The following is a 17238-nucleotide window of genomic DNA, read 5'->3' as shown; positions in this document are numbered from 1 at the left end:
CTTCTAACCACTGAATCACTCGTAGCAGTTTGTCCATAAACCTCGCAGATTTGCTAGTGAATTTCCTTTGGTTTAACTTTCTTTGCATTTAGAAAACAAATCACAGATCTGATTTCACATGTGGTGGCATTTTCCATTACGGCAGACATTATAAAGAAGCACTACAAATCGCACGTTGGCAGCAGATATCTGAAAATGGCACACATGCCTTCTCCTTGAGTCAGAGTAACTGCCGCGCATGCTCAGAACTGCGATCATAGTGCTGCCGGAGATAGAAATAGAAATGGAACTTACTTCGTGGATGACCCTCGTACTATCATAGTATTGTTTCTGACTCTACAAACTGAGACAAGTACACTGTTGTTGCATTTCATAATGCTATTTTAACAGATTTTCAACAGCAGGGCCACGAAGTCACTTTCTGTCATTATTGGACGGGTGGAGCAGGACCTCAGTTAAAAAATAGATTAATTTTTGATAATATTTTGCATAATTAAGGAGACTTTGGATTTCCCACTGACTCAAGCTTCTTTGCAACAGCTCACAGAAAGGGTGCTGTTGATGGAGTTGGAGGTGATGTCAAGAGGATGGTAAGGACTGCATGGCCGAGTGCATTGCACAGGAAGGAACATGTTACTAGTGCACAAACATCTGCAAAGGTTGTATGAAGGGTTGTGAGGAAACCACGCATTTCGTATGTTCCTACAGAATAAATTGCTTGCCTTACTTTTTGGTCTTGAGGAAAAATGGAAAAATGTTCAGAAAGTGCAAGGAATGTTATCCTTGCAGTACATGAAGCACAGTGAAGTACCATAGCACATGTGCATTAGTTCAAATTCACCAGCTACATGAGACAGCACCACATATGTATATCACCGTATGTATGGAAATATCAATTCTGAATTTAATAGAGGTTTACCTAATATATAAGTTGTTATGCCAATTGTGGATGAAATAGAGGATACTAATTTTCTATAAAAACTGGTACTTGTGTTGTAGTCAATTTCTGCATAAAAAATTGTGTAACGTAATATCTGTCAGATCACCAACATCAATGATTTACACACACAAGAAATTTAAAAGAAAACATAAAATTGAGGAGTCATCTTTGAATGGCCTGATGTCCCAGATGAATGTGTTCTGGCTGATGATACTGGCCTTGCTGTTGAATTTTTCTGGGTACAATATGTGTTAAGTAGTTTGTTTCATATCTAATGTCTGCTTACGAACATAACTGCACAAAGTAATTGCAGACATTCTGAGACCCTTTTGTGAAGTATAGCCATTATTAAGGCATTTCATGATGTGTTCATAGACTATAGAAGTCTTTACTCTTGTTTTATAGTGTTCTTGTGGTGTATTTCAATCATTTTTTTATGTTCTATGGCAATTAACTTTTTTATGAACAAAAAATCACATGCATAATGCAAACTAGAGTATATAATAATATATACCAAGTTGTAAAAATATAAAAATAAAGTTTTGTTAGCATGCAATAGTAATGAAATGTTCTGGATACCACAAAATAATATGCATTAGCTTTGTAACAGAATTTATAGCAGAATATTTTCTCAAATAACCAGAAAGACATTCTTCCCATATCTTTTCTCCCTCACATGACTAGTAGATTTAAATTAATTTATTTTACATGGGAGGTAGTGTGGAGAGTTAAGCTGCCAGAGCAATAGCCAAAAGCGAACTCTGGGAGGTAATAGGGGACACGCTCCACACTGCTAGTCAAGGGGGTCATTGAAGGAAGCGGCATAGGATGGGTGGCCGGGCATGGCAGACAAATGGCACGTGTATCCACTGAGGAGAACATCACAGCAGTATGACAGCAGTTGTTCAGCAGCTTCTGCACAGAGACCCTCAACCACATTAGTGTAGAAGGTGCTAGTGGCTAAACAGATTCCATGGTGGTGGATCATATTAACATGGCGTAAAATGGATGGACATGCAGACACATAAACAAAACATTCATTGTGTAGTTTTGAATGGACAAGGGATGGGTTCAAATGGGGGAGGGCTATCCAATCGGCTCCCCGGGAAGTACTGCTTAGGACATACAAGACATTGAGAATCCGTGTACAGCATGTGGCCAGATAAGACAGTTTTCTATCAAGCATGAGCCCCAGGAATTTCCTAGTTTCAGCAAATGGAAGAGCAACAGGCCCAAAATGTAAAGACAGTGGACAAAAGCCATTGCATCATCAGAAATTCAAATGAGTTTGTCAGTGGAAAAGCAAAAGCCACTGTCAATGCTCCACAAGTAAAAATGATCTACCGTATTTACTCGAATCTAAGCCGCACTTTTTTTCCGGTTTTTGTAATCCAAAAAACCGCCTGTGGCTTAGAATCGAGTGCGAAGCAAGCGGAAGTTCTGAAAAATGTTGGTAGGTGCCGCCACAAGTAACTTCTGCCATCGAATATATGTAGCGCTACACAGGCATGCTTTGTAGGCACAAAGATAAATACTGTCGCCAAAACCTCTGCGTCAGTAAATACATTGAAAAAAGGTGGAAGACGAGCTTTTTTTTTCTCCACCCCGAGTTTCGACCACTGCATTTTCATTTTCATACATTATCCAACGAAGTAAATACAAATTCCGTATTGTTCATCTTTGAATGTAGCAGAATTTCAATGTACTGCGAAAATCCGACTGGCAAGACTGTTTGGGATGTTTGTCAAAATGGCCAACTCTACGTTCTGAATTTTTTCCTACCTGTGAGAAGAGATGGTTGCTAATAGGAGCCTGATGAAATGTGAATTACATGCAGTATTCTCTTCACCATAAGTATAATACGAATATAAACATTTTGCCATGTATTCTTTCATGTTTGCTGCTATCTTATTTAAATCCTGTCTGCCTAATAAACTACGAAATTAGAGTGAGACAACAGCAAACGCGGAAGAATATACGTATCGTGTCATGTTTATATTCGTATTATTCTTATGCCTAATAGTGATACAGTGAGAAATGAAGCACGGCAACTGACTAGATTTTTAAATCTAAGATGGCTCTAATTTCTGTGCAGAATTTGATGTACTAAAGAAGCGGCCACAAAGATTTTCAAATGCAGAAAAATTTTCGCCTAACTCTCGTTCAGAACGTGTTCTATCATACGCAGTCTATTATTTGGTTCTTGTTGATCATTATCGAAGAAAGCAGCAGTGTAAGTAACAATAAAAAGCAGTCTCTTGCCATTGTTTCGCTAATGAGACGATTCCTCTTTATTGTAAGCGGCGGTAGTGTGCACGAAACCAAGCCTTGCCGCGAGCGGCGACAGGCCGTAAACACGCACTATCAGAATGCGACAAACAATGCATGACACAGTACAGTAATGCATCTTCAGCTTAGAATGACGTAAACACCTATAAAAAAGAAAACGGCACTTATCAGATCAAAGCAAAATAAGCAATCGATTCAAACCAGACGAAGCAAGTGAAAAAGGAAGGGTACCCGTGTAAATACGGACGGAGCGCCTGACGCGTAGCAATGGCTACGTGGTAAAGCTTAACTGCTAAGCTTACGACTCGAACCAAACTACTGTAGCTGTATCGTCATTCATTCGACCTAAATTGTCTCATATAACAATGGACCAACTTTGTTTCGATTTGGAGGTGCGGCCTAAAACTTTTCTCTCTCCTTGAATTTCGAGTCTCAAATTTCAGGTGCGTCCTAGATTCGGGAATTTTTTTTTTTTCTTTATTTCGAGTCTCATTTTTCAGGTGCGGCTTAGATTTGAGTGCAGCTTAGATTCGAGTAAATACAGTAGACATCACTGAAGACGCTGCTGAAGGAGACACGTCTGTGGAGTCTGCAATACAGAACAAAGTCATTGACAAAAAGGGAGCCGGAGATGCCCAGAGCGAGACAGGTCATAATGGGGTTAATGCTTATAGCAAAGAGAACGACACTTAGGACAAAGCCCTGAGGCACCCCGTTTTCCTGGATAAAGGTGTCCAACAAGGCTGAACCAACACATACCCCGAAAACTGTTCTTTAAAAATTCCTGAAGGAAAAAGGGCTGGCGGCATCAGAAGCCTCTTGTGTATAGAGTACGGAGGATATCAGTCCTCCAGCAGGTGTAATAGGCTTTCTCCAAATAAGAAAATGTGGCCACAGTCTCATATTTCTGCAGAAAACCATTCTTAACATGGATTGACAAAGTGACAAGATGGTCAACTGCAGAATCGCACTCGAAATGTACATTCTGCAGAGGTTAGTAGATTGCAAGATTCAAGCCACCATACCAACCGGCCATGTTCCATCACATTGCAAAAACAGCTGGTGAGAGAAAGGGGGTGCTAGATAAGAGGGAAGTGTTTGTCCTTAACAGACTTAGGTAGGGATATGACAGTAGCTTCACGCTAGTGTCTGAGAAATGTGTCATCTGTCCAAATTTGATTGTATATATCAAGGAGAAAGTGCTTGCCTGCAATAGGAAGGTGCTGCATCATCCGGGGGGGGGGGAGGGGGGTATATTTTTCTTTTTTTAGACAAGAAAAACAACTAGGATCATACGCACCCATGGCAGAACTGTAGAAAAATGAAGACAAGGAAAGGAGTTAAAAATGACTACACGTTAATTCCAATTGATAGAAGAGAAGACAGCTAAAAACAGGGATGTGGAGAAAGGCCTTGAAAACATGCCATAGAGAAATGGAGGTCCTGAACCAAAAATTAAATGGTCTTCGCCATACTGCTATGACATATAAAAAGTAAAACATGGTCAACAGTCCACGTGTCTTTCATTAAAACGGCCTATAACTCGGACGGCAAACACAAACGAAAACGTAAGTGGTTAAAAAACGGGCATTTCGTCAGGAACTGGCAGACTGTCAAAGGTTGAGTGCAATGAGCACAAAGTGGTGTGGGAGCACTACTTAAATGGTGATGGCTAAAAAGACAGTGCGTGATATACACCCTAGCTAAAATGATCTCATGGCGAGAGGGCCAAGAGGTGGTTTTCCAACCTGCTGGGAGAGGCTTAATGATCTGGAGCTTGTTCTCATGAAGAGAGGGCCAGTGGTGATGCCAAAGTGACACCACCTGCTGACAGACGACAACACAGAGGTCATTGGAGGGAATGTAAGAGATACTGTGCTGAGGTACGAGGACTGCAGCCTTGGCAGCAGTGTCAGCAGCCTCATTTACTGTCAGACTGACATGACCAGGGACCCACAGAAACATAACAGTGGCTCCATCAAGAGTGGGCAAGTGAGCTTTCCTGGACCCACTGCACTAAGGCACGGTCAGCGTACAGCACACAGAGGCTTTAAAGAGCACTGAGAGAGTCAGAGCAGATGAAGCAATTGGAAAGCCTGTGTTGCCGGATGTACTGCAAGGCCTGATACAGGGTGGAGAGCTCTGCTGTAAATACTGAGCAGCGTTCTGGAAGCCAATACCAAAAAATGTCGGTGCCAATGACGAAGGCACACCCAACACCACTGCCAATCAGACAGCCACCCATGTACACAAAGGACTATCGCAAAGTTTTGCACAAAGGTCATGAAACTGAAGGTGATAGAGCAAGGCTGAAGCTGACGATGAGGGAACCAATGAAGAATTGTCACCTCAGCAGCTGCTGAGTGCCAACCTTTGAAGACTCACTGCTACAGATTGTAGAGGCTGGAGGATCCTGTTTCTTGAGATCTACAGAGGTGTCAGCATTCTCTCTGGGTCGACCTGTGGAGTCCAGGACAAAAAAATGGTAGGCAGTATGCACCAGTGAAATGGAGGCCGGCCAGGTGACGGTATCATGCGGCAACAACACTGAAGAGCTCTTCGAGTCAGGAAGGAGAAGACCGTTCGTTTGATTTCTTAGAATCTTTGCATTTGGCAGATGATGACTCGGATATCTGTTGGCATGAGGGAGTGTTCTTTCTGCCCTTTCTGGCCTGCCAGTTGTGAAGCAGGTGATTTTGCTGCTGGGGGCAAAGATTTTGTGGCTTGTTGCACAGCTGGAGGAGAAGATGAGAATGCTACTGTGACACTGGGCAATTTTACAATTGCAGTGCTGAATTTGGGTTTACAAATCCATGTCCCCATTTCCTCCATGGAGTGAGGCATAGCAAGAACATTACTGTAAGTGCCAGATGGTAAAATGCAGGTCTTTTGACTAAACAACAACTTGTGAGTGACAGGGTAACGTACTCTTTCCTCCACCCAGATCTCCTGGATAGCGTGCTCATCAAGATACAAAGGACATTCTAATGATGAGGGTGCATGGTCACCACTGCAATTGAGACAGCAGAGAGGAGGAGGTGACCGATCACCCTTGTGGGCAACTCTACCATAGGTTACACACTTGGCCATGTTTTGCAGGACATGTGAATATAACTGTAACATTGACACTGGTAGCAAAGAAACTGTTTGGAATGTATGGTCAGATTAAGATGGCTTCATAGTGTGCTTTGATCTTTGGTGGAAGCACTGCTCTATCAAACTAGAGGAAGAGAGCGTGTAGGCACTCAGGTTGCATCAACCTTTTTCATTACCCGATGGACTGCAGTGACACCCTGACCAGAGAGAGAAGTTTGGATTTCTCCTCCAGTCAGACCATTGAGGAGCCCAGTGTAAATAACACCACACAACGAATTCAGCATTCGATGGCCTCGACACGAACAGCATAACTATGGAGGAGCAAAGTTGCAAGCAATTGTTCGGCCTGAAAAACACAACTGGTCTCAAACAGTCAAGTTCCATTACATAAACAAGAGCAGGATTTCACAAGGATTGCAATTGTATCAACATCTTTGTGAATAATAAGTGGATTAACTGTAGGAAAGGACTGACCCCCTCCAGTATGCGATACCACGAGGAACCGAAGTGCAGTTGGGAGATTGTTTGAAACTTTAGCCTCATTCTGTTTATGTTTATTAGACATAGACTGAGATGGTGATTGGCTCATTGTGAGAAAATCCCAAATGTTTGCTAGAGTCTCCGATGGTGTGCTCCATCCGACTGCGGCCCCACTCCCCCCTCCCCTACATTGAGCCAATGCAGCCTCCTTGTAAACTTTTAGCACACATTATTTCTTTATTATGTCTGTTTTGGACTGCTAATTGGCAGCAAAAATTCACACAACATAACCACATTAAAAAGTCATAAACAAAACTATTCTGCACAGCTAACATTTAAAGTATAAAACACACACACACACACACACACACACACACACACACACACACACACACACAAAACCAACCACTGTCTCTGCCTGCTGAGGCCAGATGTGCACAGCAACTGTACCTCTTGGGAGAAGCAATCCATGGGTGGTATGGGGTAAGAAGAAGATTGTGATAGGGAAGGGGAGGGATAGCAGGGCATGGATGAGGGAAAGTGTAAGATTGTGGGTGTGATGGTGGAATAGATGGCTGTGTAGTCCTGGGGTGGGAACAGGGAAGGGGATACGTGGGTGAAGGACAGGGACTAATGAAGGTTGAGGTCAGGGTGTTTCAGAAACTTAGGATATATTGCGCAGAGAGTTCTGTGACTCAACATGTCCTCCGTATGGTCAGTAGTTTTGTCATCACTCCATCTAGGATTTTTCATTATTTGATGATGCATTTGCATGATTGAAAAACACATACCTATGTAAAACAATTCCTTTGACTTCATTTTCACCTCCCTCCTTAACATGGCGAGAATTTTCACACATACCTCTTAATTATATCACAAATTGCATTCTTCAATGAATAGCTCCTTGAAATGATGTCACATTGCCTCCAGTCCTATCATCTTTAAATTTTCATTAGCAACACATACTATTATGGTAACTTTTCCTTAAGAATGTCATTGTCCGTTATTTTCTGACATGCTAAACTCATTACAGCAATCTGTACATTGGGACACTTCGAGCAACCATTAGGACGAAGGAGTAACCGAAGACCTTGAGGCAACCGTACACCTTTTTGGCAGCAGAAGTGAATTAGGCTGGTCTGTGGTTTCCATACAGTGTACCACAACGATCCTCAGGCTTCCACCTCATCCAGTGAAGTACAATCTTTGCAAATAATGAATGGATGAAACAGATGGAGTGATTGGCTGTGCAGATGAGAATATATGAGTGCATGATGGTCTTCATCTGAGGATGAGAGTTGTATTAAATGAGGGCACAAATACATCCTTTCCATGGAGTATGTATTGAGAGGAAGAATCACTCCAACTTCACGTGAAATATGAATAATCTGTATGATCAAGAGACAAGATAATGACTATATTTATATGACACTTTGAACAAATAACCATCAAACAAGAAAAAAGGGCACTTGTTTGGTATGAAATTATGTCCACCGTAGTCATATTTTTTAGTTATAAAAATGCTAGGTATGTGACCAAGTTATTAAAAATGAAATACAGCTAACTAACATCTCTAAGCATGATTTTTTTTTAAGAACTAATGTATCATATCGGATTGTGTGCCATTATCAGTTTGTTTGGATTATTTCACTAAAATGATTTAGAAAGATAAATGGTTAATTTTAGCACAGCATGCTTATGAAAAGTTATAAGAAAACAGCTAGTTTATAAATATGCACAAGGAATTAAGAGAATGTACAGACTGCAAGCTACATGCACAAATATTTTTTTCTAATGTTATGGATCTGAAGCAAAGGTACTTGAAAAGGAACTATGCAGGATATAAGAAACTATGAATACGGGGTATCAGCCTTCATCTCCAAAATGTCATTTTTCACTACATCAAACCACTGAAATGTGTAGGAAAATACACACAATGAATAAAGAAGGAAATATTCTGGAAAATATATACAATGAATAAATAAGGAAAGTGTCACACAACAACAACAACAACAACAACAACAACAACAACACAACACAACACACAAAACATGTAAGAGAATGAAGAAGTTCAACTCACCCATAAAAGTGTCCTCTTACAAACTCATGTATTTTCTCTTTTGACAGAGCATGCAAGTTCTGGAATTCATGGAGAGCGAGGAACTTTTTGACATTAAGACCATTTGGAGTAATTACATCAGGCTTTCGCTTTAAGAGGTGCTCAGCTTCAAGTCCCGTGATTTCGGACACAGTAGTAAAGACATGCGCAAGGTGAGTAGCTGCTCGTTCCAGACAGTATCGGTGATAAATATTTCGCTTTCCAGCTTCTTCGTCAATGTTGAACTATTCAAAGCAAACAACCTATTATTGTCCGCTATAAGAAACAACAGATACAGTATCTAAGTCCTCTCTCTCAGAGTCTAAATCTTTCAATATTAAGCTGCTAAATGGTTTTTCTGTAAAAATTGTTAAGCAAAGATGAGTATGATAGCATTAAAATTGTGTACAGAGCTTAAATAAAATTCAAAATAAACAATTTGTTGTGTACTTAATGTCAGAAAGAAAAAATACTAAAAATTAAAACAAAACATGGAAGAAACACTGATACTTTCAAAGTGATAAATCCCTGTCAAAACTTTGCAAGTGAATTTTACAGCATCATGGTGGCTATATTGTGTGACAACCCTCCATCCCCCATCCATAAAGGTTTTGTTTTGTAACTTCAGGAATTAGTTATGAATATGTGGCTGTCTAAAGAGGACATTTGTATATGTCAACATCATCATAAATGTAAGTGTGCTTTGTCTGTGCATGTCATTATAACTCTGCCACACACTGCCGCAGCCACAAGGATGTTATATGCTACGACAGCCCTCCACCCCCCCCCCCCCCCCTCCCATCCACATGGGTGGTTTGGACTGGAGGGATTGGGTTCTAAGATATGGGTGTCAGAAGAGGGCATTACACCAATGGACTTCTTATGGGAAGACAGTGAAGTAGCTTGGAATAGGGTGCTGAAGGAGCCAAGACTGACTAAAATGTTCCTTCCAAGATGTTGGAGAATGTTTTAGAATGTTCGATAGTGTTATAGAATCTTCCAGAAGATTCTAGACTGTTCGAGATCTCCAATGTAATCCCGAATTAATGGGAAGTGCATTACTTGCACATTCTAGACACTTTTGGCAAATACTTCCAATTATTTCAAAATCAACACCAGCAGATGAAATCAATGCATGTTTGAAGAAACCATTTCTTTGGTTTTGAGAGAGGAAAGTACAATTAAGAATAAATACGAAAGCTTAACTTTCCAACAATGAAGCAGCAAACCATTCTGTCTTAGTGAATGTGCTCACTAATTGTGTAACTGATCAAAATGAATTTCGAAATGACTTATGTAACAACCAAAATGAATTAATAAAGTTTTCTCAAACATTGCCCAAAATTACTTAAGTTAGTTATTTGAAAGAGCCATTTTTGCAGTACGAAACACAGTAGCTGACAATATTAATTTAAAAATTCAAAACAAGAAATGGTGATGAACAGTTATCAAACAATAAAACTGAAGCAGACGTTGAAAATACCGATTCAGTTGTAAATTATTTTATTTTCACATGACCGGTTTTGGACTGTTATAAGCCCATCCTCAGGTATCATACTGGAAATAGAAAAGATGGGAGATAATTTTCACACACCACAACACACACAAAAAACAAATCACCAATTTGCCTCCTTGTTGCGTCCGCTACTCCCTGTTCTGCACTCATAGGCAGCACACCGCACCTGGTACACACGGCACTCAGGGACCACAGCACAACGTAAGTGTGTTGATACTTGTATATATTCCCTACCCAGGCAGTCATCCACAGTACCTTCTGGTGCCACTTTCGCATTGACATAGGTTTTATAGCACCTAGCCTGACTGGCAGTTTCAAAATGTTTTTTAAAAGTTTTTAAAACTTTTTAGAAAACATTTAACTGAAGCAGTATTTTAACCTCTTGCTATAATGCTCAGTTGCAGATGTTCTGCCAACAGGATTGTTTGTAATAAAACTGAAGCAAAAATATTAGGAAAGTATAAAGTGAAAAAAGCATTTATTCCAAGGATTCCGTTCATATCTACCCAACTGAGACTTAAATCCAAAAGACAGCAATTTGTAGTAAGATTAGCACTTAGCACCACCATAAAATTAATGAGGTTGCAGTTACAGCGCAGCAGCATGGCACGACCGGAGCAGCACTGGTGGAACAAACCAGTGCTCCCCAGTGTGTGTGATTACAGTGCTGTTGCAAGGAGAGCAGTGCCGAGTGAATGAAACATGTCTGTTTCACAGTGTGGTTACCAGAGCATTAGAGTGACTCCAGCTTCATTTGGGCAATGCTGGCAGCTGTTGCTGCAGGAAGCGGAGTCACTGCTGTTGCCACTGCTTCTGTTTCAGTTGTTGTATTGTTCAGAAAATGGCATGAGTGGAAACCTTGATTGCAACTGTTTTACTTTGTGTTTTTTAAATATTCTTTCCCTAGATCTAAAACCCGTTGAATGCAAGATAAAACACCTTAACAATGGATACATCTCACCGCCAATGGATAAAAAGTCAATACAGCTGATGCGTTTGTTAGTGGAGTGTCTGGCAGTACATTAAGCTCCCCTTCTACCATCAACTGAAATACACTAAAAGAATGAAATCTACCATGCTTCAATTTCCTCCCCTAATCCCCCCAACATCAATTATAATGAACTTCCATGAGCGTCTGCTGCTGCTGCTGCTGCTGCTTGTAGTATGATTGGTTGAAAATGTTTATAATTAGAAAATACTGTACCAGATTTTCTGGTCATTTTAAATGAATTTCTTTTTTCCTCAACATCACTGACTGCATTTGGAATGTTCTGTATGTTATATAAGTGATTTACAGCATTTGCAAAATCATATTCCAAAGGCACACTGAAACAGATTGGCTGGAGGCAATCCCACAGCACACATTGGTAGTTGACTCCAGAACTCTGAAAGTGGTTGTGAATCCCTTTGTTAACATCAAAAGCCAAATCTTGAAAACTACATCTGGTTTCTAGGATGCTGTAACAATTCTCGTCTCACCAGCTGTTGAATAATCCATAAAAAGTTACATTATTCCATTGAAAAGAACTGTATTTACTAGTATATCCTGCTAGCTAAGGAATCTATGCACAGTAACCACATGACAGCATACTACTCCTTTTTCTGCTATCAGTTCCCAAAATCTCATTTCAACAACTCAAACTGTTTACAAGACACAAGAATGTTATGAATATTTCATTCTCAATTTATCATATGGGTGGATGAGTGGAACAGAGTGCACTATACACAATCCATTATATCAAGAATGGAGTCAGTTATACAGCCCATCCCAAGTTTACAGAGTAGTTCAATATGTTAGCCAAATTTGGTATGCAGCATGCAAATCATTCAACTTCCTTGCAGTACCTTATTTAATTTTGATATACAACAAAAACTATAACAATTATTGAAATAATAACCAGTTTATCATGAAGCTGATGAATAATGCTATAAGGTATTTCTTAATTACATAAACAATTTAGGAGAATCTGAGCAGTTGTCTCAGGTTGTTTGCAGATGATGCTATCATTTATTGTCTAGTAAAGTCACAAAAGATAAAAATAAATTGCAAAATGATTTAGGAAAGCTATATGAATGGTGCAAAATTTGGCAATTGGCCCTAAACAACAGAAAGTGTGAGGTCCTCCACACGAGTACTAAAAGGAATCAAACTTCAGTTACACAATATATAAGTCAAATGTAAAGCCAATAAATTCAGCTAATCACCTACAAATTACAATTACAAACAACTTAAGCTGGAAAGAATACATAGAAAACATTGTGAGGCAGGCAAATCAAAGATTGCATTTTATTAGCAGAACACTTAGAAAATTTAACAGGTCTAGTAAAGAGACTGCTTACACTATAGTTGTGCGTCCTCTTTTGGAGTACTGCTGTGCAATCTGGGATCCTTATCAGGTAGGATTAATGGAGTACATTGAGAAAATCCAAACAGAAGCAGCACATTTTGTATTATCAAGAAACAGGGGAGAGAATCACAGATATTTATGTAAGTGTTCCAAGTCGAATCGACTTTTCAAAAATCAGTTTTGAAAAAGGCTATTCCACCTACTTTTGGAGGTTTGTAGAGGACACACATTAGGCTAGTTTTGTTTGATATTTATGAACATATATTTGACTTGTTTGTTTTAATTACTAATGGATGTGAGTAACACAGTCAGTAATAAGTCAAAGTGTTTGTATGTCACTACTATACGTGTTCATCTGTTGCTTCAGTGGTGCCTTAGGACAGTGGAATCTATATTTAGGGAACTAGAGAGCATGCTTGGCTTGAGCCAGAAGACCTGTATGCTGATATTCTGAAATATATTGCAGAGTTCATTGAAATGAGGAAAGTGATGGCTAACTATGTTCTATAGTAACAATAGAGAAACACTGGAACTATTCACTGCAAGAGTTGACAAGTTCATAGCTCCTAAATCACAGTCTATAGAGTTCATTTTTTCCAGCCTTTATCTGCACCATTATTTCTTGTTCAATGCGTAGCCCAAATTCAGATGTCACATTATTCAAAATTTTTATCTTTCAGCAGTGTAATCCTCACATATTATCTGGCTTGTCTCTGTGAGTTTCTCAATCACTATGATTGTTTCAGACCTTTTCATATATGGTACAAATTTCACAACTGTGGGTTTCAGGTAAATTCTGATTACAGAAAATGTTCCATATATAATTTTTCTCACTTTAAGCTTTTACAATTTGAAATGGCTATGTTTAGTTGTATATATTTGAATTTTAGCACAAAAATATATCCTACACATTGCCTTCACTTAGAAGAATACCAACTGATTCATCAGACAACGTTACTGGACCCCCAACTCAAAGGCAAGGATTTTCAGATGACAAATCATTTCAGAACAGCTACACAAAGGCTACTGCAAAAATGAAAGTGTTGATTGTCCATCAAGAAAAAACAGAGCTCATTTCTCACAACCATTTACTGCTGTGACACAAGAGATTTCTTCAGTCTGGGAGGAGTTCAACGAAACTATTAGCTTCAAGCAAGTCACAACCCATATAGTGTGATGGTTGTTGAAGTGGACAAATCTTTAGTGGAGGGATGTTTGTGCAGAGACAGCAATCTCTCAAACTGGTGGAAAACAAGAAAATTGTTGTGACCAGTGCTGTATCAGTTGGTTCTAAAAGTATTGTGTATCACAGTAAAATCGGTGGCGTGTGAACGAATATTTTCAAAAGCAGGACAAATGGACACTAAGACACTAAAGAGATGCGCATTGACTAAATTGTGTCAAGTTTTATTTATAAATGACAAATTGATTAATTTTTCCTTTTTGGGAACATATATGGTAACACCAACTGCAAATACACTTCAATTACAGTGGTTATAATTTTTATATTGTTTTTCCAATGAAAGTATCAAGATATAAAAGAATCTGTCTTCATTCTTAAAATTTACATGATAAAAGTATTTAGGGCTTTGTTTTAATATTTATCATTTTTACAGAAGACTAAATTTAAAGCTTTTGTATATGAAAATTACTAGGGACATAACACACAATTATTTCTCCTTCCTTCAAAACAGGACCGAATCAGATAAAAATACAGGTTTAGTAATCTGAATTAAAAAGGCAATGTATGTTTCTTTTACTTATTTTTGTGAGTGAATGGTGAGTGCTCAGTCACAAAAAAATCTAGTTCATTCCAGTGAATGATCACTCCTTACCTGATCCATGAAAAGAAGAGTTTTGCCCATCTCTAGTAAGCATATAGTAACTATTGTGAACAGTATGCACTGTTTTGCACATATCGCAACTGTTAAATCAAATTACAGATATATTAATGCATATTCTTATTGGGGATAGTAGTATTTTGAAATGTTCGAAGTCACAATCAAATGGGGAAAAATAAATTCAGAACCATATTACAAATGGCTAAGAAATGTTATGACATCAAGATACGTCATTTGTCGATCAAATGAAGTACAATTTACTTGTGTCACCACTTGTGGACACACTAATTGAGAGGGTTCTAGAAATATCATGTGTTACCGCTATATCTACAAATGGGAGGATATGATCAAGAGGATTAGTATGAGGCACCAGCTAAGTGTAGAGTTTGCAAATGTTAAAAAGGCTCAGCACTCATGAACTTTTACTGGAAAACATTTGGTAATAAAGTTATCATTTTTTCTAAGTTTTATTAATCTCATAGTCACCATCTTCCTAGTAACCGAAGTCCCCATCAAACTGACTGTTTCTGTTTCTAACACCATTACCTTTTAACACCACCGTTATGATTGCAGATTAGCACAGTATGGTCCAGTTCACCACTTATGTTCAACATCAACATCCCATAACCACTCACATGCAGCAGCTGGTAGCACCAGAAGTATAGGTTCAAATGGCTCTGAGCACTATGGGACTTAACATCTATGGTCACCAGTCCCCTGGAAGGAGTATAGGATATACATCAAGTGTGTATGAGGAACACAGGAAACAGTACAGTGGTTGTCATAATGCCAAAATGGTGCAATTTATCTGCTGCCAAAAGGCCTTGATCAGTGGTTTTTGGGCCACAGGCAGAATCATTTCCAAAACTGCTAAGTGTGTAAACCGTTCGTGTGCCACCACAGTTAAAGCATACAGTGTGTAGCAAAAATGGCGCTATCCAAAATCGGCTGTAGATGACAGGACTCAACAACAGCTGGGGAGATGTGTACAATGAGACATGCAACTGTTGAGTAACTAACCACCCAGCTGAAGCACGGGGCAACCAACAGTTTAGCGAATATTGCTACATACGGGTCTCCACAGCAGGCACCTGGTTCGTGCACCCGTGCCGAGTGCCATTCACTGGCGATTAAGGCTGGAATTTGCGTGCCAATACCACAACCAAATATCTACAGGGACAACAGGTGGCCATTTCAGATTATTCATGTTTTATACTGCATCCGCACGAAATGGCTCGAAGCAAACAGTTTGCAACAATCATCGGAAAGGTCCATTCCAGAGTAGGAGTGTTATGATGGGGGAAATGTTTTTTCATGGCACCCCCTGGGTGATCGTGTCAATCTGGAATGCACAATGGATCAACACAAGTATGCATCTACATCTAGGGACCATGTCCACCCTGATATGCAGTTTGTTTTTCTTGAGACAATGGCACCTACCAGCAACATAAGGAAAGCGTCACAGCTCACAGTACACATGCATAGTTCAAAGAGCAAAGGCATGAGTTTACCGCACTCCCCTGACCAATAAACGCCTCTCATCTAAATCCAATTGAAAATCTATGGGACCACCTCAATCTGACTGTTCGTGCCATGGAACCTCAACCGAGAAAGCTAGTGCAGCTGGTCACGGCACTTGAGTCTGTACAGCTCCACATCCCTGTCTGTACCTTCCAACATCTCACTGACACCCTTCCTGCACTGCAAAATGATGTTATTCAAGCTTCTGACAGGTTGTCACATTAATGTGACTGGACAGTGTATTATTTGTCATACCAAAGCCATTAGCCTTTACTGTTTATTCACCTTATTGCCTATGAATGAATATTTGTGTTGTTTTGTGAGTTATTTTCTGAATTAATGTGTTGTCTTGTTTTTGCACCAAATTTCATGTGGATTATTGTCGTATATTGGGAAAACACAAATGATGTGCACGGTCCGCCATTAAACAAGCAAGCAGCAGCCGATCACAAACAGCCAGTGTGATCCCAATAGTGAAGTACTTTAATCCTGAGAAATGGTAAATATTCTTGGTCTAAAGTACCTCCAAACTAAGAGACATGTGGGGTATCAGGGGAGACAGATTAGGATTCCTCCACTTTTATTACATGGGCGAAGTCATTTCTAGTTAGATTAACATTTGAGAGGGAGTCTTTTTTTTTTTGTCATATCATGTGTAACCTTGTGTATTGTAAGGTCTTTCAAAATGCCCACAAATTGTTATATGTTATGGATAATGAGCACTATCCATTAACCTATCGAAATATCATGAACTGAATTCTGCTTTTCAATTTTTTGTTACTAGTGATGTTTTTTTTATTTGCCATTCAGTCTGCTTGATCCTATTCAAGTAGCAGTCTTTAGTAACAGATGTGCTTGCAGATTACTCACTTGAAGCAACTGCACTGGCATCTATATCACATTCATTTGTTTCAAACTAGTAATCTCCATCTCCTGAACTTTGTTATTACAAAGACCATCGCCAGTTCACTGAGATCTGAAATAATTTCCTGGCCTGTGAGGAGCATGAAATTTATGAAAGGATGTGAAAATGACATTGGACTTCCTTTGCATACAATAAGCACTTACAAAAACATGTACCTGATCAGGAAAGTGGTAGTGACATTTAC

The 17238-nt window shown here is 39.4% G+C and overlaps 1 protein-coding gene across 2 annotated transcripts in view; it reads right to left on the bottom strand.

Annotated features, from left to right (window-relative positions):
* LOC126100109 (glycogen [starch] synthase) overlaps positions 1 to 17238 on the bottom strand; it is a 123493-nt gene that overhangs the window by 60956 nt on the left and 45299 nt on the right. For both annotated transcript variants that reach the window (XM_049910629.1, XM_049910630.1), the window contains exon 6: positions 8886 to 9148. In XM_049910629.1, the coding sequence (XP_049766586.1) occupies positions 8886 to 9148 (263 nt within the window). The remainder of the gene's footprint in view (positions 1 to 8885; positions 9149 to 17238) is intronic.

The sequence above is a fragment of the Schistocerca cancellata genome, chromosome 9 (genome assembly GCF_023864275.1).
Source record: "Schistocerca cancellata isolate TAMUIC-IGC-003103 chromosome 9, iqSchCanc2.1, whole genome shotgun sequence".
NCBI classification, from domain to species: Eukaryota; Metazoa; Arthropoda; class Insecta; order Orthoptera; family Acrididae; genus Schistocerca; species Schistocerca cancellata.
Note: the sequence above shows the minus strand (reverse complement) of the source record. Positions and strands in the feature narration are given on the sequence as shown.